The sequence below is a fragment of the Crinia signifera genome, chromosome 12 (genome assembly GCF_055691185.1).
Source record: "Crinia signifera chromosome 12, ASM5569118v1, whole genome shotgun sequence".
NCBI classification, from domain to species: domain Eukaryota; kingdom Metazoa; phylum Chordata; class Amphibia; order Anura; family Myobatrachidae; genus Crinia; species Crinia signifera.
The window spans coordinates 9,996,645-10,021,021 of NC_139228.1; the positions used below are offsets into that span (position 1 = coordinate 9,996,645).

General features: G+C 45.1%; 2 protein-coding genes across 2 annotated transcripts in view; one reads left to right on the top strand and one right to left on the bottom strand.

Moving 5' to 3' along the window:
- Positions 1-875: 875 nt before the first annotated feature.
- Positions 876-24,366, top strand: LOC146050567 (NACHT, LRR and PYD domains-containing protein 12-like). Its single transcript, XM_083167636.1, has 11 exons — positions 876-951; positions 2,581-2,644; positions 2,923-3,083; positions 4,027-4,204; positions 5,271-5,336; positions 7,337-9,038; positions 9,778-9,864; positions 10,912-11,082; positions 19,021-19,191; positions 19,933-20,097; positions 24,013-24,366. Exons 2-11 carry the CDS (start codon positions 2,611-2,613, stop codon positions 24,104-24,106), a joined length of 2,829 nt encoding a protein of 942 aa, XP_083023762.1. The 5' UTR covers positions 876-951; positions 2,581-2,610; the 3' UTR covers positions 24,107-24,366.
- Positions 7,140-24,377, bottom strand: part of LOC146050297 (uncharacterized) — a 67,808-nt gene continuing 50,570 nt past the window's right edge. The window contains exons 23-26 of the mRNA XM_083167224.1: positions 10,354-10,400; positions 9,530-9,666; positions 8,887-8,939; positions 7,140-8,769 (exon numbers count right to left, since the gene is read on the bottom strand). The gene's annotated coding sequence lies outside the window, so the exon portion shown is untranslated. The remainder of the gene's footprint in view (positions 8,770-8,886; positions 8,940-9,529; positions 9,667-10,353; positions 10,401-24,377) is intronic.

Genomic DNA, 24,377 nt, shown 5'->3' on the forward strand with positions numbered 1-24,377 from the left:
ATTATTTGCTACTACGCGTGCACAAAATGACAACCCCTACAGTACATGTTTTACTCTGCGTGTACTGTATGCTGAAATGATCCATACGGAGCTGTTTTTTGAAGAGTCTCCAGTTTTCCTGTCTCCAGTTTTCCTCACTACTGATGAAGTGTTAGAGCACTAAATTAGTGTAAATCATAAATCTCCTGCTGCCCGGCATTGTACTCCTATTCTCCCAAATTCTTCAGATTCTTCCACTTACAGTAGGAGTTTGATTTGCTTCCCAAAATATAAATATATTGTTACTAAAGTTATATAGAAATATCGTGCAACAAGCATTTGAGCATAGACAGTGGGCACACCCATATGTGGTGCTAGACACGCCCATTTGTGGTGCTAAACACGCCCATATGTGGTGCTAAACACGCCCGTATGTGGTGCTAGACACGCCCATATGTGGTGCTAGACACGCCCATATGTGGTGCTAGACACGTCCATATGTGGTGCTAGACACGCCCATATGTGGTGCTAAACACGACCATATGTGGTGCTAGACACGCCCATTTGTGGTGCTAGACACACCCATATGTGTAGCTAAACACGCCCATATGTGGTGCTAGACATGTCCATATGTGGTGCTAGACACGCCCATATGTGGTGCTAGACATGCCCATATGTGGTGCTAGACACGCCCTTTGGGCAGAGTGCGACACAAACCCTTAATGGTGCACTGCGCTTTGCGTGCGGCGTCTTATTGTAATTTCCCTGATTCTAGTTTTCAAATGTAGTCAAGTACAGGTTAATGTGTCATTTACACAGGGATCTCTGGGGCAGCTGTATAAGGAAGAGAGAGTGAGATGACTCACGCACTGTATTACTTGTGTCACTCCCCTTCCCCCTCCCGTTCTGCGGCTCTCTGAGTAGCATTGCTCCAGTTTCCGGATGTCCCTGCTCTAGGGCTCGAATGCTCAGGTAAGGCTCAGACAAGTACATGCTGTAACATATACAATGTAAGAGGGGAATAGCTGTTAGTAACAGGAGCTTCCTGCTGTTCTCACCTCTTTATTCTCAGTCCAGTCTGTGTACAGTGCGTATGAGCAGGCACATTTATAATGAGCAAATACAGGGAGATCAGCTTCTGTCCCTGAGAGCTTACAATCTATTCTACACCATAATTGTATACTCTCAAGTGAAAAAATGATGAGGCTCATGTAATAAACCGCTGTGCGCACGTTCTGGCCCTGTTCTCACCATCCACGTCACCAGGGCCGCCACTAGAAATGTTGGGGCCTGGAACTGACCTACAGTCCGGACCCCCAGCCGCACAGCGCCATACCTCCGGCCGGCCACCCCCCCTCCCAAAACCCCCCTGTGATCACCCCCTCCCCCCCCCCGCATGAGAAGCACCCCGCCCCCTCCTAGCCTGTCCCCATTACTTACCATCACCCACGTCGCGCATCGTCCTCTGGCTCCTTCAGTGTCCACAGTCAGGTCCGGCGCTCACACTGCACAGTGCAGAGCGCCGAGCCCCCCTGTGTCCTAGGCTTGGTGCCCTGCAGGCTGCACTGTGTATTGTGCGTGCCTGGTGGGGGAGGCTGGGTGCGGGGGTCTGTGGATAGCTGCCCAGGCCCCTCCAGAGGCCGGGGCCGGGACAGCTGTACCCAGGGCACCCCTCTGTCGGCGGCCCTGCACGTCACATCGGGAACGGAATCCATCCCACCAGACCCTCGACAAGCCCTTCTATCCCACCCTACTCCTCCCCATGCATTATACCAACTCCCCAGTATTTACAGATGAAATTATGGTCCTTATATAGGGCCCAGACATGATCGCATTGCAGCCGATTATTGATACACTGCGCACGTGTACAGTTTACAGTGCACATGTGCGAGACTCGACTGTTTGCAAGGTGATGGACAGGAAGTATGGCCCTCTTCTCTCATGTGCTTTCCTTCCTTACACTATAATCTCCCCACTGCCTACAACGGTGCCTAAGGTGCTTATTTGGGAACTACATTATGATCGCTTATGCAACGATGTTTATGAACCTTGTCTATGGCCTTCTATGTTTTGTACTGTCCTTTTGTAAATCAAGTTTATTCAAAATGGTCCTGCCTCCACGCCCTTCTCCAAAATGGCCCAGTCTCCATGCCCTTCTCCAAAATGGCCCCGTTTCAGTGGGATGTCACAAAGGTAGCAGCACACACCACATGTCTTACACATTTCAAGGTGGATTTTGAACAGGATAAGGCGGATAGCCAAAGACACACAAACAGATACAGGGAGCAAAGGTATTCTCAAAGGCAGCGTTTACACAAGTGAGCCATAGAGAATAGCTGGAGAGGAGGAATTGGGTGCGGCGAGAGAGTAAAGCTCATCCAGAAATAAAGGCCTGATTCTGAGAGGAGTCTTAGGAGTTCTCTGAACACTAGGAAGCCCCATCGGACCCCAATTTATGAATGGGCGATTCCACTTGTGTAACAGGACCATTACATAATAAACAAAAATTGTGACTTGAGACGGCAGAAAGGATCCAATTCCCTGCTTTGCTCTAGTAATAGAAGTTTTCTTGATCATTTCTGTTTGTCTTTGCCTCTAAAGGTTCTGTTACCTGAACACCGCAGGGACAAAATGGGTCAGTCCACTACACGGTATTACGTTCAAGGTCAGTTGTATTTGGATTATTTCATTATTTTCATTAAGAGAAACATTTGTCTTGTAGAACTTACATATCTAGTTGAGGGGGTTTTATAGATCTTCACAAGATTCAGTAGAATCGGACAGATTCTCATTGGTAGACCTTACGTACAACGCAGAAGAGTAATTATCCTACAGGCTAAATAACCTGCTTGTTCGCTTACTGACTCGGTCCAAGTGGACTACGTAGAACCAGTGCAGCTCATCATAAGAACAGGCCTCATGGTTGTCCCTTTTTGTTCCTAGATGGCATAAAGAAGTTCCATCAGGAGATATCAGACTATGGAGTGCAGGAGCTGAGGACTATATATGAGTATTTCAGAAGGGAGATGATCTACGCTGTGGAGACCATGGGCCCTAAGATCCTACTGGGGGAACTGACTTCTCGAGATGTTCTCAGTAAAGAGGTAGGAGGAGAAATCTGTAGTTTCTTACAATATATAATAGCAAGCTAAAATCTCATGGTTGTACCCGATAACATCTAGACCAGGACATATATTTAGTGTGTGCCGAGGCAGAACTGCCATTGGTGCAGCAGGGGCATTGCACTGGGGCCCCTGGGGACTAAGGGTCCCACTGCTGCCACCTACTGCTGTGTGGCATATTGCAAACTTGGGCTGGAGTCGATGAGGTGGAGCCCAAATGATAGTTTTGCACCTGGGCCAACCACTGTTCCACCACTGGGAACACTAATAAAAAGTTGATACAACTACTTATTACAACAAAGTTGTTGAGAAGAAACGTCTGAAGCTTGGTTCCCAAAGCACCGAGACACAATATGGATCCATCAGAAATGGTGTACACCTTCTCTCATAGAAACTATGGGGTTTATTCTGGTTGAGTCAGACGGACGGCCGATGGTTGATGTTTGCGCACGTGCAGAGGCGTATCTGCGCATGTGCGAACGTTGCGCATGTCCGAATACGGCGTGAATTCTGTACAGAAAACGATCGGTCGGAGCAATCCGAACAGGGGGCGGAGAGGGGCGTGAAGGGCTGTTTGGGCTCATTACCATATGCGTACGCCCCGCGTTTCATGGGCGTTCCCATGAAAACGCTGGGCGTACGTATGGTAATGCGGCGCACGTGTGGGGGGTGGACATCTGACATAGCCAGATGCCAGCTGCCCGCCCATATCCCTGCTTTTGCACGGAGAAATGCCCGAGTGGTCTGGAGCACTCTGAGCTGTCTGACCACTCGGTCCTGCACTCGATGGTCGGCGACCATCGGACGATGGGGGAGGCTCCCAGAGATGAAGGAGGTGTTCACATGAATCAATTGCCAATTGGTGTTTCCGGCATTTTGCATGCATTCTGTATATCTGTTTGACATCCGTATAACTGTCTTCCAGCATCACGTGGAAATGGAAGATGATCTTGGCCACTTTGGGTTTTCCGAAAAGTTGGTACAAGACAATTTGGAGAAAGGAAGAGAAGCCATGTTTGGATTCTGGGAATGTCTCTATGATCTAGAGATTGATTACTCCTGTCCTACTTTTTCTGCACTAGTGATGGAAATCGATCATACAAGTAACTTTATGAATCAGTGTTTATATCCTTATGAGGTGTTAGTAATGGCCATGTGTCTATGGGGGTTATTCTAGTCCATTCTTTCTGACAAAATCCTTCTTAGATGGACAAAACCATGTGCATTGCGGGTGGGGCAGATGTAACTTGTGCAGAGAGAATTAGATTTGGGTGGGGTTTTTCTTCAAAGTGAGATCTATATTGAAGTGTAAAATCATGCAGTCAGTATTTTCCCTGCACAGAAACAAAATAACTCACCCAAATCTAATTCTCTCTGCACATGTTACATCTGCCCCCCTGCAGTGCACACGGTTTTGTCCATCTAAGAAGGATTTTGTCAGAAAGAGTGAACTAGAATAAACCCCTATATCACACTATCTGTAATGTATATGGCTGTTTTTATCAGCATTATGACATGTTACATTATATATAGAGGGCGTGGCCAAACAACCCCTTCTCTACAATCCATGTTTTTCATATATAATTCTTGGTGTCTTTCAAATGAAAAATTCCGTCAGTTGCTCACTAACCACACAGGAAAGAGGTTCCTCCGGAGTATGCAGAAGTGAGGACAAGGAGGTACCCTCAGCTCAGGCATGAGTGGTGGATTCTCTGGGTTCCCAGCTCATGCACCAGAACAAAAAATGGTTTTGTCCCAAGAGTGTAGACATCTAAGAGAAACTTAGAGCGATAGAAGGAAAAAAGTTAAGAGACATCGTGCAACCAAGAAAGAATTCAAGGTGGACTTTGCCTAGACTCAGTATTTTAATGGCTACAAAGAGCCACTGTGCCCTCATAACTCAAATAAATTAAACAATAAAGATCATTTTATAGATGTAGTTGAGAAAGCCTTCTGCATGTAGAACTGTGGACTGTGGGACATCTATAGTAAAGGTAAGTGATCTTCAAAACGAAAACTGTTGGTAGAGCTCGAAGACCGATTTGGCCACCCCTGACTTACATATTCATGCAATAAGAAAGCGATGTTGGATACATAACGAGCAGAATGACGTGATGTAGGGTGTTGGATATGTGACTGGTTATCTCATCCAGGGATCTCATCATTTAGGTGATACTCTGATGCAGCAGATCCTATTGGACAGAGATGGACACTCATTAGCGCCAGAGCTGAAAGGTACGATCATATACCATATAGCTCACTTTGGAATATCTATATATATATTTGGTAAAGGATGACATGTTGGGAGTGAAGCCAAGATAGCCTGGCAGCACATACAGGTTACGGTTGCAGTTACGGTTAGGCTGCAGTTAGTGTTACGATTAGGTGGCAGGTAGGGCTGCAGTTAGGGTCACATTTACGGTTAAGGTAAGGCTGCATTTAGTGTGACGATTAGGCGGCAGTTAGGGCTAGAGTTAGGGTCACAGTTACATAAGGCTGCAGTTAGTGTTACGGTTAGGCTGCAGTTAGTGTTACAATTAGTCAGTGGTTAGGGTTACAGTTAGGCTGCAGTTATTATTAACGATTAGTGGGTAATTAGGGTTACAGTTAGGCTGCAGTTAGTATTACGATTAGTCAGCGGTTAGGGTTACAGTTAGGATGCAGTCAGTATTGCAATTAGTCAGTGGTTAGAGTTACAGTTAGGCTGCAGTTATTGTTACAATTAGGCTGCAGTTAGTGTTACAATTAGTCAGCGGTTAGGGTTACAGTTAGGCTGCAGTTAGTATTATGATTAGTCAGCGTTTAGGGTTACAGTTAGGCTGCAGTTAGTGTTACGATTAGTCAGTGGTTAGGGTTACAGTTAGGCTGCAGTTATTGTTATGATTAGTCGGCAGTTATTATTACGATTAGGCTGCAGTTAGGGTCATGTTTTGGGGTAGGCTGCAGTTATTGTTACGATTAGTCAGCCGTTAGGGTTACAATTAGGCTGCAGTAAGGGTCATGTTTAGGGGTAGGCTGCAGTTATTGTTACGATTAGTCAGCCGTTAGGGTTACAATTAGGCTGCAGTTAGGGTCATGTTTAGGGGTAGGCTGCAGTTATTGTTACGATTAGTCAGCCGTTAGGGTTACAATTAGGCTGCAGTTAGGGTCATGTTTAGGGGTAGGCTGCAGTTATTGTTACGATTAGTCAGCCGTTAGGGTTACAATTAGGCTGCAGTTAGGGTCATGTTTAGGGGTAGGCTGCAGTTAGTATTAGAGCTTAAATGCATTAAATACGATATGTCAACTTGCTGACTGTCGATATCTTACATTCCCATGTTGACATATAGAATGCCTTTGTACAACAAGGCTTGGGCAAGGCTTCACAACGGGATACTGTCATATTGTCGACAGCACTTAGGTCGACAGTTATTAGGTCGACACCGTTGGGTCAACAGGTGTCTAGGTCGACATGGGTGAAGGTTGACAGGTGTCAAGGTCGACATGTGAGAAGATCGACATGGGTTTAGGTCGACGCAGTGAGGCACCGTGCCCGAAACATTGCAAGCATAGCGAGGGGCTGCGGTTCACTTCCAACTGTGTCCATGTCGACTGTGTCGACATTCGGGCAAAAAAAAAAACAGTAAAAAAAAAACCCATATCGACCTTCCGACCTGTTGACCTAACCCATGTCGACCTTGTCGACCTTGCCACCTGTCGACCTCCACCCATGTTGACCTAGACACCTGTCCACCTTGCCTCCTGTCAACCCAACGTGTCGACCTAATGACTGTCGACCTAGGTGGTGTCGACAATACGATCCACACCCGTCACAACTTCTAACACTGAGCATCTGTAGCATTTACTTTTACAGAGCGAAAGCAGCTGCACGGACCTCAGTAAACACTGCAGCATAACACAAATAATTATACAATATGCATGATGGGGATTAAATGGCATAAATGAAACTAGATTATTCTGTTGATTTTACAAAAATTAAATCCAACACGCTGTCATTTACTAGAAACAAAATCGTCTTGTACATCAGTTTTCAAAAAATTCCTCCTAAATGTCATTGCCATATTTTCAGTAGGGAGAGCGTTACAGGACTCCTAACCTGCTTTTACATAAGAGGCAATTGTATATAGTGACTTATGATTATAATGTTTAAAAAAACTTTATATAAAAAAAAAAAAAAGTTGTTACTACGTCCTATTTTTAAACCCTTATATTTATTGTTTTTGGTTTTTCTGCAGATCTGCAAGGACTTTACAAGCAGCATCTTCTGGAGAGGACTCAGAATCTAGAAGAAATCAGATGCCCAGGATCTATGCAGGAAAATAAATGTTTGCACATTCCTGAACGTAATAAGGATCTGATCGTTACATCAATTCGCCCCCTTCATAAGCAGTCTCAGCATTGGCTCATAGAGAGTGGGGGCAAACATGAGGATTTCTTTCAAAGTGAACAGAGTAAGCTGGAATGTGTTCCCTCCAACAGACTGTTCCGCTGGTCACCCCGACATAAGTGTGTGCCGAATACAGTAGTAGTGAGCGGTGTACCAGGCATAGGGAAGACTACGCTGGCGCAGAAGTTTGTCTATGACTGGGTGCATGGAAATCTCTATCAGAGATTCGCCTTTGTCTTCTTTTTCAAATTCCAGGAACTCAACCGGTTGGGTGATGTCAGCTTGGTGGAGCTCATCCTTCAGGAATATCCCCATCTGGAGAGCCACCTCGATGACATCTTAAAGGATCCAGAAAAGCTGCTCTTTATATTTGATGGCTTAGATGAAAGTGTCCACCAGATGGATTTCAGAATAAAGAAATTGTGCCGGGATATAAAGCAGAGAGAACATCTTGGTGTGATTGTGGTTAGTTTGGTGAAACAGTCTCTTCTCAAGGGCTGCTGCCTACTCATTACCAGTCGGCCGACAAAACTAGCAGCCGTTGAAACCAAATTTTTCAAGCGAATAACAGAGATTATGGGACTGGGCCCCAGGGAAAGACAGAAGTACTGTGAGCAGTTTTTCAGGAACAGGGAATTGTCAGAGAAATGCTTTCAATATATGCGGGATAACGGGGCACTATACAACTTCTGTTATATCCCATCGTTCTGCCAGATGGTGTGTACGGTATTCTCATCATCCATCAAAGACCAACCAACAAACAATGATCAGCCGACGTCGCCGTTGCCCAAAACATTGACACAACTCTTCGCGGCCTTTGTTGCCACCATCCTGTCCAAGCACAGACAGGAGAAGGAGAGGGCTCGGGGAGTGTTGACCTCTATTGGGCAGATGGCGGAACACGGAGTAATGAATCACATTGTTGCATTTAATGAACAAGATCTGGCATCATTTAATGTGGACAAGTCCTCACAACTCTTTCCGAGCTTCATGAAGAAATCCGACCGACCAACGAAGACAATATTTTCCTTTGTACATATCATGCTTCAGGATTTTTTTGCTGCCTTGGTCCATTACATTAACGAATGTCCTGAAACATTACAAAAGTCCCTTGATGAAGCCAAATCCCATAACGACAGCCGTGGTTATATATTCCTATGTTTCCTCTGTGGTCTCTCAAATAGCTACACTAGGTCCATATTAGAGCCTTATTTGGGAGAACTGTCTTCTGAGACTGCCAGAGAGGTCATCGCCTTTCTACAGAACCCCATCTCGGACATCCTAGATTGGGAAGATGACAAGAGAAAGTTTCTCAGTGTGTTTTTCTATCTGTTTGAGACCCAGAATAAGGATTTTGTTTTAGAATCTTTTGGATCACACAAAAGTTTTGAATTTTACCAAGTCCACCTGACACCTCTGGATTGCACGGTGCTGTCCTTTATCCTCGAATCCTGCAAAGAAACAGAGGAACTGAGTCTACATGGGTGTAACATTCACAGTGAGACCTTGGAGAGACTTGCACCGGCTCTACACACTGTGAATAATTTAAGGTACAAATAATCTTTAAACTCTATCCAGCCAGATAAGGGTGATCAGAGGTTTAAGCTGCTCCTCTCCCTAACCCGATGGCCACCAAGGTGGATCTCTGTAGGTTGCATGTGTCAACACAAATGTATACCAATATGACAATACATAATTATGGCATCATAAAGTGCACCCAATGCATTTTGACGTATATGTGTTAACAACTGTATACCCTACAATCATTGTGAAAGGTTGAAAAGTTTCCCAATTCTGCAATTTACCAACAGAAACCAGTGAACGTATCTTTGACCCTATTGTGATGGTCTGGGAGACTGCCAAAATATATTTGAACAGAAAATGAGTAGTCTACAGTGGAAATGTGTATATTGCAAACTGAACCACTGACATTTGAGCAGGTCAAGAGAAAATAAATACAATTAAAAATGCAAAAAATTTAGAAATGTTAAATAATGCAGGTTACCTAGAATAGGATATTTGACCCTGTTTCAGTCGTTACCGTTTGAGCTTGAACTTGTAACAGTCGCCACAGTTGAATGTCAATTGAAGCCGTCCAGAAATCTTTATTGTACGGTGTAGACGATTGGGGCATCAAACTGACATGTAAGTGGGCTGGAATAATTCTCACATCTGTTGCTGAAATAGTAATACAGATACAATAACATCAGAATTAAATCAATTATCAATCCACAAAAATATATTCTGTTATTTCTCTGTAATGATCCCAATCTCATTTACGCTCTGCAGGTTTTACGACAATAAGCTGCGAGATGACGGCGTTCGCTCCATTTGTTCTGCGCTAAATCACCCTGAATGCAAGATCCAGACTCTGGTGTAAGTTGTCTTTTTATACCTGGCTGTATGACCTTGTTTATGCTATAAGGGGTTATGGTCAATAGGTTGACACAGAAAAGGCCGAAACATGGAAAGGAGGAGATGGGTTTTTCACAATTTTTGCTTGTGCAAATGTCAAACATATTGGGTGAAATGTAATAGGATGAGAGAATCAGAAAGTGAGAGATTTGGTAAGAAATCTCCAGTTTGTTTAAAGCGGCAATCATTTACACTGCAAAACCAGTTTGATTTTGTTGCCGCTTTAACAAAACTGGAGATTTCTCACCAAATCTCTCACTTTCATAATCTCTCATCCTATTACATTTCACCCTTTGTTTCAAACTATCCGGTGGATCATGCTAGAAGGCCTCTATTTATCATATATGAAACACGCAAAGGGCACCTCCTAGTGCCACAAATGAGGTACACGTAATAATGATAAAGTGCCAGTGACAGGAGTACTATAATTTAACATAAACGTAGGCGTACCTGGAGTTTCTGTGGTCCCTGCACACGTCTCAACCATGGTGTAATCTCTTAAACAGAAGACAAATAAACACGTCCATAATGTATTATATTATAATATAACGCAGACTTTATTCTTATACAGTATAAGAATGGGATATATAAAAGTAAAACTTATATCTCCAATGAAATGTTATTCATACAGGATCGGTTCTCTATTTCCAGAAGTAGGAGATAAATTGTGATTATTATACTGTATAACTTGTACTAAGGGCGGTATTCAATGTCAGGCGCCATTTCCGACAGGGGAAATAGGGCCCGCCTCCTATTCAATGCTGCCGTTTCTGCACTGTCGTGTCGGTTTTGTCGGAAACGGCTGTGTATTGACGAATTCACGGCCATTTCTCGACAATCCATGGCCGTTTTCGCCGACGCGCCCACTTTTCGCCACTCAACAGGTGGAACATTGAATTCTGCCTGTCGAGTCTCTGTTCCGACAGTCGGAATCCAACATTGAATACCCCCCTTAACCTCACTTGTGCACTAGACCGATCCTGACTGCATTCTTGTTTTATTTCGTAGTTTGTCAATGGCCGGACTGACCGACGTTTCCTGCTCGCACCTGGGATCCGCGATACGTAATAACCAGTCCCTGAGAACACTTGACCTGATGTATAACAGAGTGGAGGGTCCTAAATTCAGCGACTTGATGTCAGCTTTGTCCAGCCCGACATGCCGGATAGAGGAGCTGCAGTGAGTATAACAGGGGTATATGGAGAGAAGAACGCAGGTGAGTTTTGCAGGTGGATTTTGCGTGTTTTTGTTCTGCGTATATCCCAGGGCCGAGCATTTGCTATGAGCCGTACACATCTCCTGCTGCAGCAGACATATATTCAGGGCCGGCCTTAGGCATAGGCAAACTAGGCAATTGCCTAGGGCATTTGGAATGCCATGGGGCATCAGCAGCTTCTGCTGATTAAAATGATATGCAGCATGCCTATATTCTGTGTGTGAGTGCGGCTGTATCTGCATATGAAATAGTGTATTCATGGAAATCACTGTAACAAAGCATTCCTTATGCAGGTACAGCCACAGTCACACACAGAATATATTTATGCCACATATCATTTTAATCATCGGAAGCCTTGTGTGTCCTGGTCATGCAACATATGTGTAAGGGGCATTATGTGTGTCATTATGTGTATGAAGGGCATTAATAAAGGTTGGCATAATGTGTAAGGGGCATTATGTTTATAAGGACATTAACCCCTTCCCGACATTTGACGTATATATACGTCATGGCCGGGATGTACTTCCCGACACATGACGTATATATACGTCATGACTTTAAACTGTCACCGCGTCTAGGGACACGGTGACAGAGGGACGATGTCTGCTGTCCCTGACAGCAGACATGTCCCAGCATGCCCGGGGGGGGGGGGGGGCGGCGATGCCTCCCCCCCGTCGGCGATCGCTGCGATTGGCTGTTCAATGTGAACAACCAATCGCAGCGTTTTCCTGTGTTACCGGCGAATCAGACGCTCGGTAACACAGGGATCAATCACCGCCGGGTGTGAGGGGGCGTGAGGGGGTCACCGGTGATGACCACACCTCACCCCACCTCACCCCACCTGCCCCCAAGGCTGTGATTGGTCCGTCGGACCGACGGACCAATCACAGCCATGGCGCGTGATTTAAACTAACGGTGACTGCGCTGCAGACGCCATTCCGGTCTGGAATTGCGTGCAGAGCGGTCACCGTGCCAATCTGTCGTGATATACTGACCTGATCGTTGCCTGATACTTACCTGATCACCGCTGGTAGCGTGCTGCCAGCAGCTGGATGCTTCCTGGATCTTGTGACTTTCTGTGTGCTGCTGCTGCAGTGTCATAGAGTGACAGATAGTGAGAGATAGTGAGAGATAGTGAGAGATAGTGATAGAGAGTGCTATATTTTGTGTCTGCTGCCCCCCCTTTTGTGCTGATCAGTATATCTGTGCTGATCAGCAACTTTTTGGGGGTGCAGGTTTTTTTTTTTTTTATATATATACCTGTCAGTTGCACCAAAGGCCCCCCCTTTTGTGCTGATCAGTATAAATTAACTGATCAGCAACTTTTTGGGGGTGCAGGTTTTTTTTTTATATATACCCTGTCAGGTTGCACCCACAGTTGTGTGCCTGCTGCCCCTCACTGCTAATCAGTGCTGCATCACTGCAGCACTGATCTGCAGTTTTTTTTTTTTTGGAGAGTGCAGTGGGGTTTTGTTTTTACAACCACGTTGCTTTTGTGGGTGTCCTGTGGCCGCTGAGCGCTGATCAGTGACGTACATCACTGAACAGCATTTTTGGCACAGGTTTGATATAATTTTTTTTCTGCAGTTTTTTTAAATTGTTTTTTTTTTTGGAGAGAGCTGTGGTTTTTTTTTTTAAATTGTTTTTACACCCACGTTGCTTTTGTGGGTGTCCTGTGGCCGCTGAGCGCTGATCAGTGACGTACATCACTGAACAGCATTTTTGGCACAGGGTTGATATAATTTTTTTTCTGCAGTTTTTTTAAATTGTTTTTTTTTGGAGAGTGCTGTGGTTTATTTTTTTAAAATTGTTTTTACACCCACGTTGCTTTTGTGGGTGTCCTGTGGCCGCTGAGCGCTGATCAGTGACGTACATCACTGAACAGCATTTTTGGCACAGGGTTGATATAATTTTTTTTCTGCAGTTTTTTTCTGCAGTTTTTTTTTTGGAGAGTGCTGTGGTTTATTTTTTTTAAATTGTTTTTACACCCACGTTGCTTTTGTGGGTGTCCTGTGGCCGCTGAGCGCTGATCAATGACGTACATCACTGAACAGCATTTTTGGCACAGGGTTGATATAAAAAAATTTTTTATTATTGGGATCAAATTCCTGTATAAAGTATTTTTTTTTCTGCACTACATACACACTACACACTACATACCCCCCCCCCCGTGTTGAAATAAAGTTTGTACCCCCCCTACACTATACACGTGTTGAAACATTACACTTACAGAAACACAAAAATAAAAATGTCATCCCAAATGTCATCCCAGTCATCCAGAAGAATGTATTCAGTGGAGGAGGCATATGCCATGCTTGCCTCTGACTCTGACACAGCCAGTGATGCAAGCGGGGAATTTGAAGGATTCGTCTTAACCTAATCTTCCTCCTCTAGTGATGAGGGACCCCCTCAAAGACGCCCCCGTAGAGCAGCTGAGACCCCCCCCCAAATGATTGATCCCGTATGGACCCCACCACCAGACAATTTTGAGCCCCAGGTTCCTGAGTTTTTGGCCATCCCAGGAATCCAATTTGATTCAACAGGTCTCAGAGAAATTGACTTTTTCAAATAATTTTTCTCTGATGATTTTATAAATTTAATGGTGGACCAAAGTAATTTATATGCCCAGCAGTTTATTGCTCAAAACCCCACGTCATCATTTGCTAGGTGGACCCCTGTAGATGCAGTAGAGATGATGACGTTTTGGGGTCTGGTGTTACATATGGGCATAGTAAAAAAGCCAGAAATTAGGCAATATTGGAGTACAGATGTTCTGTACAGCACCCCACTTTACCGTATGGCCATGGCTCGGACTCGTTTTGAGACCATCCTTAAATTTTTACATTACACCGATAATGCACAGTGCCCACCCAGAGATGATCCCACCTTTGACCGGCTATTCAAAGTCAGGCCGGTCATTGATCATTTCAGTGCCAAATTTGCAGAGATGTACATCCCTGAAAAATTTATTTGTATCGACGAGTCCCTTATACATTTTAAAGGAAGGGTTAAATTCCGCCAGTACCTTCCCAGTAAGAGGGCAAGGTATGGCATAAAAATGTATAAACTGTGTGAAAGCACCTCAGGGTACACCCACAGGTTTAGGGTATATGAAGGGAAGGATTCAAGAATTGAACCGCCAGAATGCCCCCCCTCCCTCGTAGGTGTTAGTGGAAAAATTGTCTGGGATTTAGTGCACCCCTTCCTGGATAAAGGTTATCACCTCTATGTGGATAACTTTTACACTAGCATCCCCCTGTTTAAGGCCCTTGGTTCAAGAGGTACAGCAGCTTGCGGTACTGTGCGCAAGAACCAAAGAGGCCTCCCAAAAACGCACATTGCCCAAGTACTGAGAAGGGGTGAAAGCAGGGCACAATCCACCGAAAATATGTTGTTGTTGGTCAAATATAAGGACAAGAGGGATGTCCTTATACTGACAACAATTCATGGAGACAGTACCACCTCCGTCCCTGTACGAGGTACCAGTACCCACACCTTAAAACCTAATTGTATCCTAGATTACAATAAGTACATGGGCGGAGTGTATCTTTCAGATCAGGTACTGAAGCCGTACAGTGCCCTGCGGAAAACAAAAATCTGGTACAAGAAGCTGGCCGTGTATATCATCCAGATGGCACTGTATAACGCTTACGTGCTATTCCGTTCTACCAGCCAGAGGGGGACATTTATGCACTTTCAAGAGGAAGTCATAAAGGGCCTAATATTTGGGAACCAGCAGGCAGAGGGCCCCAGTACTTCTAGTACTGGCCCCCGTATTGTACCAGGGCAGCATTTTCCTAACCAAATCCCCTCCACTGCAAAAAAGGGCAGGACACAAAAAAGGTGCAAAGTTTGCTATAAAAAGGGAATAAGAAAGGATACTATTTTCCACTGTGAAACTTGCCCCGACAAACCCGGCCTATGTATAAAGGAGTGTTTTAAAATATACCACACATCTATGGATTATAAGGTTCATCATTTCACCGTGCTTCGGGGGTCTTGCTAATGCCACATAGCACCCACCATTCATTCCACCAGAATCTGAGCTGCAAAATCCAAAAATCACTCCTTCCCTTCTGAGTCCTGCCATGCACCCAACTGGTATTTTTTGGTCACATATGAGGCATTGCCATACTCGGGAGAAATTGGGGCACAGATTATGGGGTGCTTTTTCTCCTTCATACCTTATGAAAATGAAAAATTTTGAGCCAGAACTGCATTTTTGTGTAAAAAAATGTAATTTTTCATTTGCACAGCCCAGTTGTATCAAAATTGGTGAAACCCCTGGGGGTTTGAAATGTACACTATACCCCTAGATGAATTCCCTGAGGGGTGTAGTTTGCAAAATGGGGTCACTTGTGGGGGGGTTCCACTGTATTGGTGCTTTGGGGGTCTTGCTAATGCGACATAGCACCCACCAACATTTCACCAGAATCTGTGCTGCAAAATCCAAATATCACTCCTTCCCTTCTGAGTCCTGCCATTTTTTGGTCACACATGAGGCATTGCCGTACTCGGGAGAAATTGGGGCACAGATTTTGGGGTGCTTTGTCTCCTTCATTCCTTGTGAAAATGAAAAATTTTGAGCCAGAACTGCATTTTTGTGTAAAAAAATTTAATTTTTCATTTTCACTGCCCAGTTGTACCACAATTGGTGAAACCCCTGGGGGTTTGAAATGTACACTATACCCCTAGTTGAATTCCCTGAGGGGTGTAGTTTGCAAAATGGGGTCACTTGTGGGGGGGTTCCACTGTATTGGTGCTTCGGGGGTCTTGCTTATGCGACATAGCACCCACCAACATTCCACCAGAATCTGTGCTGCAAAATCCAAATATCACTCCTTCCCTTCTGAGTCCTGCCATGCACCCAAATGGTATTTTTTGGTCACATGTGAGGCATTGCCGTACTCGGGAGAAATTGGGGCACAGATTTTGGGGTGCTTTGTCTCCTTCATTCCTTGTGAAAATGAAAAATTTTGAGCCAGAACTGCATTTTTGTGTAAAAAATTTAATTTTTCATTTTCACTGCCCAGTTGTACCACAATTGGTGAAACCCCTGGGGGTTTGAAATGTACACTATACCCCTAGTTGAATTCCCTGAGGGGTGTAGTTTGCAAAATGGGGTCACTTGTGGGGGGGTTCCACTGTATTGGTGCTTCGGGGGTCTTGCTAATGCGACATAGCACCCACCAACATTCCACCAGAATCTGTGCTGCAAAATCCAAATATCACTCCTTCCCTTCTGAGTCCTGCCATGCACCCAAATGGTATTTTTTGGTCACATGTGAGGCATTGCCGTACTCGGGAGAAATTGGGGCACAGATTTTGGGGTGCTTTGTCTCCTTCATTCCTTGTGAAAATGAAAAATTTTGAGCCAGAACTGCATTTTTGTGTAAAAAATGTAATTTTTCATTTTCACTGCCCAGTTGTACCACAATTGGTGAAACCCCTGGGGGTTTGAAATGTACACTATACCCCTAGTTGAATTCCCTGAGGGGTGTAGTTTGCAAAATGGGTCACTTGTGGGGGGGTTCCACTGTATTGGTGCTTCGGGGGTCTTGCTAATGCGACATAGCACCCACCAACATTCCACCAGAATCTGTGCTGCAAAATCCAAATATCACTCCTTCCCTTCTGAGTCCTGCCATGCACCCAAATGGTATTTTTTGGTCACATGTGAGGCATTGCCGTACTCGGTAGAAATTGGGGCACAGATTTTAGGGTGCTTTGTCTCCTTCATTCCTTGTGAAAATAAAAAATTTTGAGCCAGAACTGCATTTTTGTGTAAAAAATTTAATTTTTCATTTTCACTGCCCAGTTGTACCACAATTGGTGAAACCCCTGGGGGTTTGAAATGTACACTATACCCCTAGTTGAATTCCCTGAGGGGTGTAGTTTGCAAAATAGGGTCACTTGTGGGGGGGTTCCACTGTATTGGTGCTTCGGGGGTCTTGCTAATGCGACATAGCACCCACCAACATTCCACCAGAATCTGTTCTGCAAAATCCAAATATCACTCCTTCCCTTCTGAGTCCTGCCATGCACCCAAATGGTATTTTTTGGTCACATGTGAGGCATTGCCGTACTCGGGAGAAATTGGGGCACAGATTTTGGGGTGCTTTGTCTCCTTCATTCCTTGTGAAAATGAAAAATTTTGAGCCAGAACTGCATTTTTGTGTAAAAAATGTAATTTTTCATTTTCACAGCCCAGTTGTACCACAATTGGTGAAACCCCTGGGGGTTTGAAATGTACACTATACCCCTAGATGAATTCCCTGAGGGGTGTAGTTTGCAAAATGGGGTCACTTGTGGGGGGGTTCCTAACTTTTAGCATCTTATGGTGCCTAGAAACCTACATGGTGCCTAAAAAATAATCTCATAAAAAGGAGGCTCCAAAATCAAGTAGGTGCTCCTTCTATTATGAAGCCTGTGGTTTGGTCAACGTGCACACTAGGGCCACATATAGGATATTTATGAAAACAAAAGAATTGGGGGAATCAATTTTTAGTCACATTTCTCTAGTAAAATCTACTGTGTTCCTTAGAAAAATGTATTAAAATTGAAAATCTGCAAAAAAAATGAAATTTTGAAATTTCACCTACACTTTGTTTTAATTCCTGTGAAACACCTAAAGGGTTAACAAACTTCCAAATGCTGTTTTGAATACTGTGAGGGGTGCAGTTTTTGAAATGGCATCATTTATGGGGGTGTCTCACATACAAGTCCCTCAAAGTCACATCAGAACTGAACTGGTCCCTAAAAAAATCAGTGTTTGAAATTTTCTTGAAAATTTGAGAATTTGCTATTCATATTTTAAGCCTCCTAGTGTCCAAAAAAATTAAAAGGAGGTTGAAATATTGATGGCAACATAAAGTAGACATATGGTCTTTGTTAGTTATTAACTATTTTGAGTGGTATGATTATTTGTCTCACAAGCAGAAAATTTAACATTTTGAAAATTGCTAAATTTTCCATTTTTTTACGACATTTTGGTATTTTTCACAAAAAAACACAGACTGTATCGACCCAAATTTACCACTAACTTGAAGTACAATGTGTCACGAGAAAACAATCTCAAAATCACTGGGATAAGTAAAAGCAAAAAAAAGTTATCCCCACTTAAGTGATACATGTCAGATTTGAAAAAAAGGGCTCTGTCAGGAAGGCAAAAACAGGCTGCGGCGGGAAGGGGTTAATAATGTGTGTCATGTGTAAGGGGCATTACTGTGTGGTATTATCAGGGGTGCCGAGAGAAAGGGGTAGGGGGTAAAAATTACCCAGGCCAAAATCTGATGGAAGGGCCTAGTGGGGTCCCCGGGTCCCCTCCCCTTAAGTGACAGCAGCAGCTACAGCTCTTCTCCTCTGCCCAGCACACACTGCTTTGTGCTGGGTTGCAGTCAGTGTGGCCATGGAGGTGCTTAAAATACAATAATTTCTCAGGATTTTTTTCAAAGGGTATAATGTGAATAATGTGAGGACGGAGTAATGTACATAAGGTAAAGTAGTAATACTGTGTGATGTAACGTGAATAAGGGACACCATCGCATGATATAATGTGAATAAAGTTGCACTACTGTGTGGCATAATTTGAATTGGGGGTACTATTGTGTGGCCATGCCCCTTCCCAGCAAGAACACACCCCTGTTTTGGCTGCTCACCGAATGTGTGCACTGTTTCTATTTAAAATATTGAGGGTAGGAGCACCAAAATGATGACTGCTATGATGAGGGTTGATGGTGCTGGGAAAGGGGAGCAGGGTCAGAGGCGGAACTAGTGGCGGTGCTAGGGGGCACCAGCCAAAATCTTGCCTAGGGCGTCATTTAGGCTAGGGCCGGCTCTGCATATATTGACACAATTCAGTTTAATTTATACATACTGTATTGTGATTTTTTTACCACCAGCCTGAATAGTTGTCGTCTAACGGACAGTTCCTGCTCCCAACTGGCATCTGCAATAACTAATAACCAGTCTCTGCGGGTGCTGAACTTATCCTATAATGACTTGGCCGGGCCTCACTTCAGCGATTTAATAACAGCACTGTCCAGTCCGTCCTGCTGTGTAGAGGAATTATTGTGAGTATAACCATACTGAGCAGGTATGAGGTATATAGGTTGCCTTGTATATGACAATCCTGCAAGGCGGCACCCCCGTTTTTCCCGCTGTGTGAGCTGACCATTCCCCCAGCCCCTCTGCCTAGCTGAATAGACACAGCAGAGCAGCGACAGGCATGGGGATATCCCAACTGCCCCCCCCCCCCACTAGGGACACTGCCTGTCCCAGAAAGTTGGGCACAGGAGAAACCCCCCCCCCCCCCAAGAAAAAAAAAACCGGCACTGTCCTGCGAAAAATTGAGACAGTTAGGAAGCATGGACTTGTATTGCCACACAGAAAAAAAAAAGAGAACATGCAAGTGTACACTCTAAGCCCTAAGAACATTCAGAATCTCTGCAGTTCAGCATAAAGTTGAGGTCCTATGCATCATTTTTGGTAAATATATGTGCACACCCGGTGGGGTGACCTCACCTGTTGGAGATGTACGTCCTCCTCTTAGCTCCCAAGACCCCTGTCCCATAGAAGACAGTCACAGACCGGTGAGCTGCCTACAGCCCTGCTCCATCACTCACCCAACAGGTGTAACAGTGAGTACGGCTGTAGATTGTGCCAATAAACCACAATAAACCACAAAGCCTGCTTGAGTCACTGGACTGTTCATTGCCCACATAGTAACTGCTGGTGTGTACAGTAGTGGCAGAATTGTATGGTATTTGTATGTGTTTGTGTTATATCTTACCCACATTTCCATTCTCTGGCAGGATCAGAGAGTGTTTTCGGGAAAATGAAGAGTTACCGCTACTGATATCACTGAGTAATAACACAAAGTTCAGGAAACTACAGCTGGGCAGTAATAGATATTTAGAGGCTGACGCCGGTTACATCGAGGAGCTAATACTGAGGTCACCCAGCCTGAAGGAGATCAGGTACGTACCACAAGGACCGGCCTCTGACTATACAGCCGTGGTGTGGCGTCTGACACCGGGGTTATATAGGCCCAGGACTGTGTCTTATCCCTCTCACTGATCTCACAGCTTCCCCCAAAGTGATCGTGTCTACCCATAAGGGTGCAGGACGGCTCCCCGACAGTCGGGATTCCGACATCAGAGTACTGACTGTCGGAATCCCGACTGTCGGGGTATTATACCACACCCACCCATAATGCCCTGAGATGTCAGACCAGTGTCGTATTCCCATCTCTGTGCCATTAGAACTTTCTCCCTCCATCCCTCCCTTGGTAAAAGCCTGGTCTAAGTGGACTGTCATACAACAGAGGCTGTGGAGAGATCTGGAATAGTGGTGGATTAATGCTATCTATCTTAGGGCTCAATTCAGTTAGGAGTGACTTTGTTGCACCCACAAGTAAATTTGACTTTATACCACACGCACGGTGCTGCCGGGCTCATGGACTTTGGTTTGCAGGCCCATAGGACTGTATACAAAATCCATATGTTCGGGGCGAGATTGGGACTCAAAGGGGATAATTTCTGCTACCGTTGCTAGCATTCCTATGTTGTTGCAATGGCAACTCACTCCTAATTTACTTGACCCCTTATTGTAGGCGTAGAATATTAGACACGATAGGCAGGTTAGGCAAAGAACCAGGGGTTTTTCAGCATCAACGGTACAAACCCACCCACTAACACCCCCCCCCCCCCCACCAGGTGGTACTGAGAAACAGGTCATTCCCGATGCACACGCGAAGCTCCACCCTCACAAGCCGGTGTGGTATAGAGTAAGGACGACAAACTCCTGATTAAAGACTCTGGGCGAGATTTATTGTGTTTACCGTTTTTCTGAAAATGCGATTTTTGCTCAAATCGCCCTGTATCGCCGTTTTTTAAAATCGCATTTTTTTCCACAAATCGAATATTTAATGAGGTGTGTATTCCGGCATAAAAAGTGCGAGAAAGTGCGATGTAGGGCGATTTTTGGGATGAAAAGTGCGATTTTTTAGTCATGAAAAGGTGCGATTTTTTTAAAATGTGCGATTTTGTGAAAATAAATAAAGAAATAAATTGGCGTGAGGTCCCCCCTCCTGTACATAACCAGCCCCGGGCTCATTGAGCCGGACCTGGTTCCAAAAATACGGGGGACAAAAAGCGTAGGGGTCCCCCGTATTTCTGAAACCAGCCCCGGACTCTTGGACCGGTCCTGGTTCCAAAAATACGGGGGACAAAAAATCTGGGGGTCCCCCGTATTTTGAAACCAGCACCGGGCTCCAACAGCCCGCAGTGTCATGCCACAGCCGGGGGACAATTTTTACACAAGGTCCCCCGGCCGTACCATGAGCACCGTGGCTGGTCAGCCTTGGACGGGGTACCTGGAGGAGTGGGGACCCCCCCAATAAAGGGGTCCCCACCCCCAGGCTTCACCCGTCCAGGGCTGAAGCCCGGGGCTGTCACTGGCGTCCCTGGCCATTGGACGCCGGCCTGATATGGTTAAATTAACATTCCTAACATTGCTTAATACAGGAGAACTACAAGTGCCAGCAGACCTCCCCCGCAGGCTGGGACTTGGAGAACCACAAGTCCCAGCATGCAGGGCATTAATGGGCCCGCTGGGACTTGTAGTCCACCTGTAAAAAGAATGTTAAAATAAAACACACACAGAAAAGTAAAACTTTATTACACACACACCTCACTTTTACACCCACATTCTTACCGATCCAGGATCCAGCGCTGGTCTCTCTGCAGCAGAGCCGGACAGGCCGCACTGACAGCGGGCTGACCGTCTTTCTCCGATGCAGCCAACAGCTTCTGTCGCGCTGTCCCAGTGCGACACTGGCTGAGAGCGTGATTGGGCGATGCGTCTCCATGGAGACGCATAGCTCAGCCCTGATTGGCTGAGCTATGCGTCTCCATGGAGACACATAAGCCGGAGACGCTCTCAGCCTCTGTTGCGCTGGAACAACGCGACAGAAGCTGTTAGCTGCATCGGAGAAAGCCGGTCAGCCCGCTGTCAGTGCGGGCTGTCCGGCTCTGCTGCAGAGAGACCAGCGCTGGATCCTGGATCGGTAAGAATGTGGGTGTAAAAGTGAGGTGTGTGGATGTGTGTGTAATAAAGTTTTAATTTCTGTGTGTGTGTGTTTTATTTTAACATTCTTTTTACAGGTGGACTACAAGTCCCAGCGGGCCCATTAATGCCCCGCATGCTGGGACTTGTGGTTCTCCAAGTCCCAGCCTGCGGGGGAGGTCTGCTGGCACTTGTAGTTCTCCTGTATTAAGCAATGTTAGGAATGTGAATTTAACCATATCAGGCCGGCGTCAAATGGCCAGGGACACCGGTGACAGCCCCGGGCTTCAGCCCTGGACGGGTGAAGCCTGGGGGGGGGGCCTTTATTGGGGGGGTCCCCACTCCTCCAGGTACCCCGTCCAAGGCTGACCAGCCACGGTGCTCATGGTACGGCCGGGGGACCTTGTGTAAAAAGTGTCCCCCGGCTGTGGCATGACACTGCGGGCTGTTGGAGCCCGGTGCTGGTTTCAAAATACGGGGGACCCCCAGATTTTTTGTCCCCCGTATTTTTGGAACCAGGACCGGTCCAAGAGTCCGGGGCTGGTTTCAGAAATACGGGGGACCCCTACGCTTTTTGTCCCCCGTATTTTTGGAACCAGGTCCGGCTCAATGAGCCCGGGGATGGTTATGTACAGGAGGGGGGACCTCACGCCAATTTTTTTTATTACTTTTACACATATTTTACCAAAGAACCATGCACAGATCACAATGATCTGTGCATGGTTCTGACAAAATCGCCATGTTTCTGACAAAATCGCCAGTCAGGATCAGGTCTATTTTTTTTTGGAACTTTAGACCATTTTTTTTGGCGATTGCGAATTGTATCTTTTTCAATGGGGAAAACATCTGGATGCGAATTCCGGAGTTAAAAAAAAATCGCACTTTAAGAAAGTGCGATTTCGCGGAAAAAAGTGCGATTTCGCGGCAAAAAGTGCGATTTATGCCGCAAATCGCCACTCATTAAGTAGTCAATTTGGGAAAAAAAATTAAAAAAAACGGCCGTTTTTGCGATAAAAATCGCCAAAAACCCAACATCGATCTCTAATAAATGTCACCCTCTGTATAATATACATATCATTACCCACAGTTATGGGCACCACAACATAAAAGGGATATTATGGAGCTGCTGAAGGTACAGAGAAGGGCAGGTAAATTAGACTACGGGAAGGGTTAGCCATGTTGGGAATGTTTACGCTGGAAAAGGAGTTTAAGAGGAAATGTGATTAATATCTACCAATACATCAAGGGTCAATACAGAGAACTGTCAGGTGCTGTGTTTACCATGAGGTCTATACACCGGACACATGGGCATCTGCCAAGGTTAGAGGAAAGGAGATTTCACATGCAGCAAAGGAAAGGACTCTTCAGTTAAGATCTGGAATTCTCTGCCACAAAAAGGTTGTATTGGCTGATTCAATTAATATATTTAAGAAGGGGTTAAACACATTATTAGCGGAGGAAAACATCCAGGGGTACAACCACTAATTAGGTCCGGAAAGGCAAATAGCAACCATAGAGGCGAGATCACAGGCATTCTGGCCAAAAATGGTCTTGGAATACGTAGGAAGGTTCTAGATATGGGACAATACATTTAAATGATAGGTTGAACTCGATGGACCAACGTCTTTTTTACAACCTCACAAACTATGACACCCGGTTACAATGTCCAGATGGAGATCTTTTCTGACATCTGTAGCATTTTTGGGGATATACCTCCCGTTGTCACCTGTTGGGTAATATGTAAATGTGGTCTAAACAAGTACAAACATTTATACACCTAAATGTTATCTTCCCTGACTTATCTGTGCCTGTTCTCTCGCGTCTAGCATCCATTGTTACCACATGGTGTCCCCGGAAATACAACAAAGGCTTAGAAAGCTGCAGGATGACAAGCCCGGCCTGTGGGTTGACATTTACTGAACATATAGGAATGTGACTGAAGAATGGCTGAAGAGTGTGGATGACACATCCCGGGTTACCCGTTCTGTGGCAGGAGATCACTCAGAGTGCACCTATCAAATCACCTCCCCAACCAACTGAGGTGCCCACATGGAGGATCTTCACTGTACTGTTTGTGGTTTTATTATAGATAACATTATCCCAAAGTAAAATAAATACAAAAATCACATATTGAATACAAATACTCAAGTGTACGACAATAAATAGTGTTGGTTAGAAAATACTTATAGTG

Coding starts and splice junctions, on each gene's coding strand:
- LOC146050567 (XM_083167636.1), top strand. CDS start 2,611: ATGGGTCAGTCCACTACACGGTATTACGTTCAAG. Junction 9,865..10,911: donor TGCAAGATCCAGACTCTGGT/GTAAGTTGTCTT, acceptor TTTATTTCGTAG/TTTGTCAATGGCCGGACTGA. Junction 20,098..24,012: donor CCCAGCCTGAAGGAGATCAG/GTACGTACCACA, acceptor TCTCGCGTCTAG/CATCCATTGTTACCACATGG.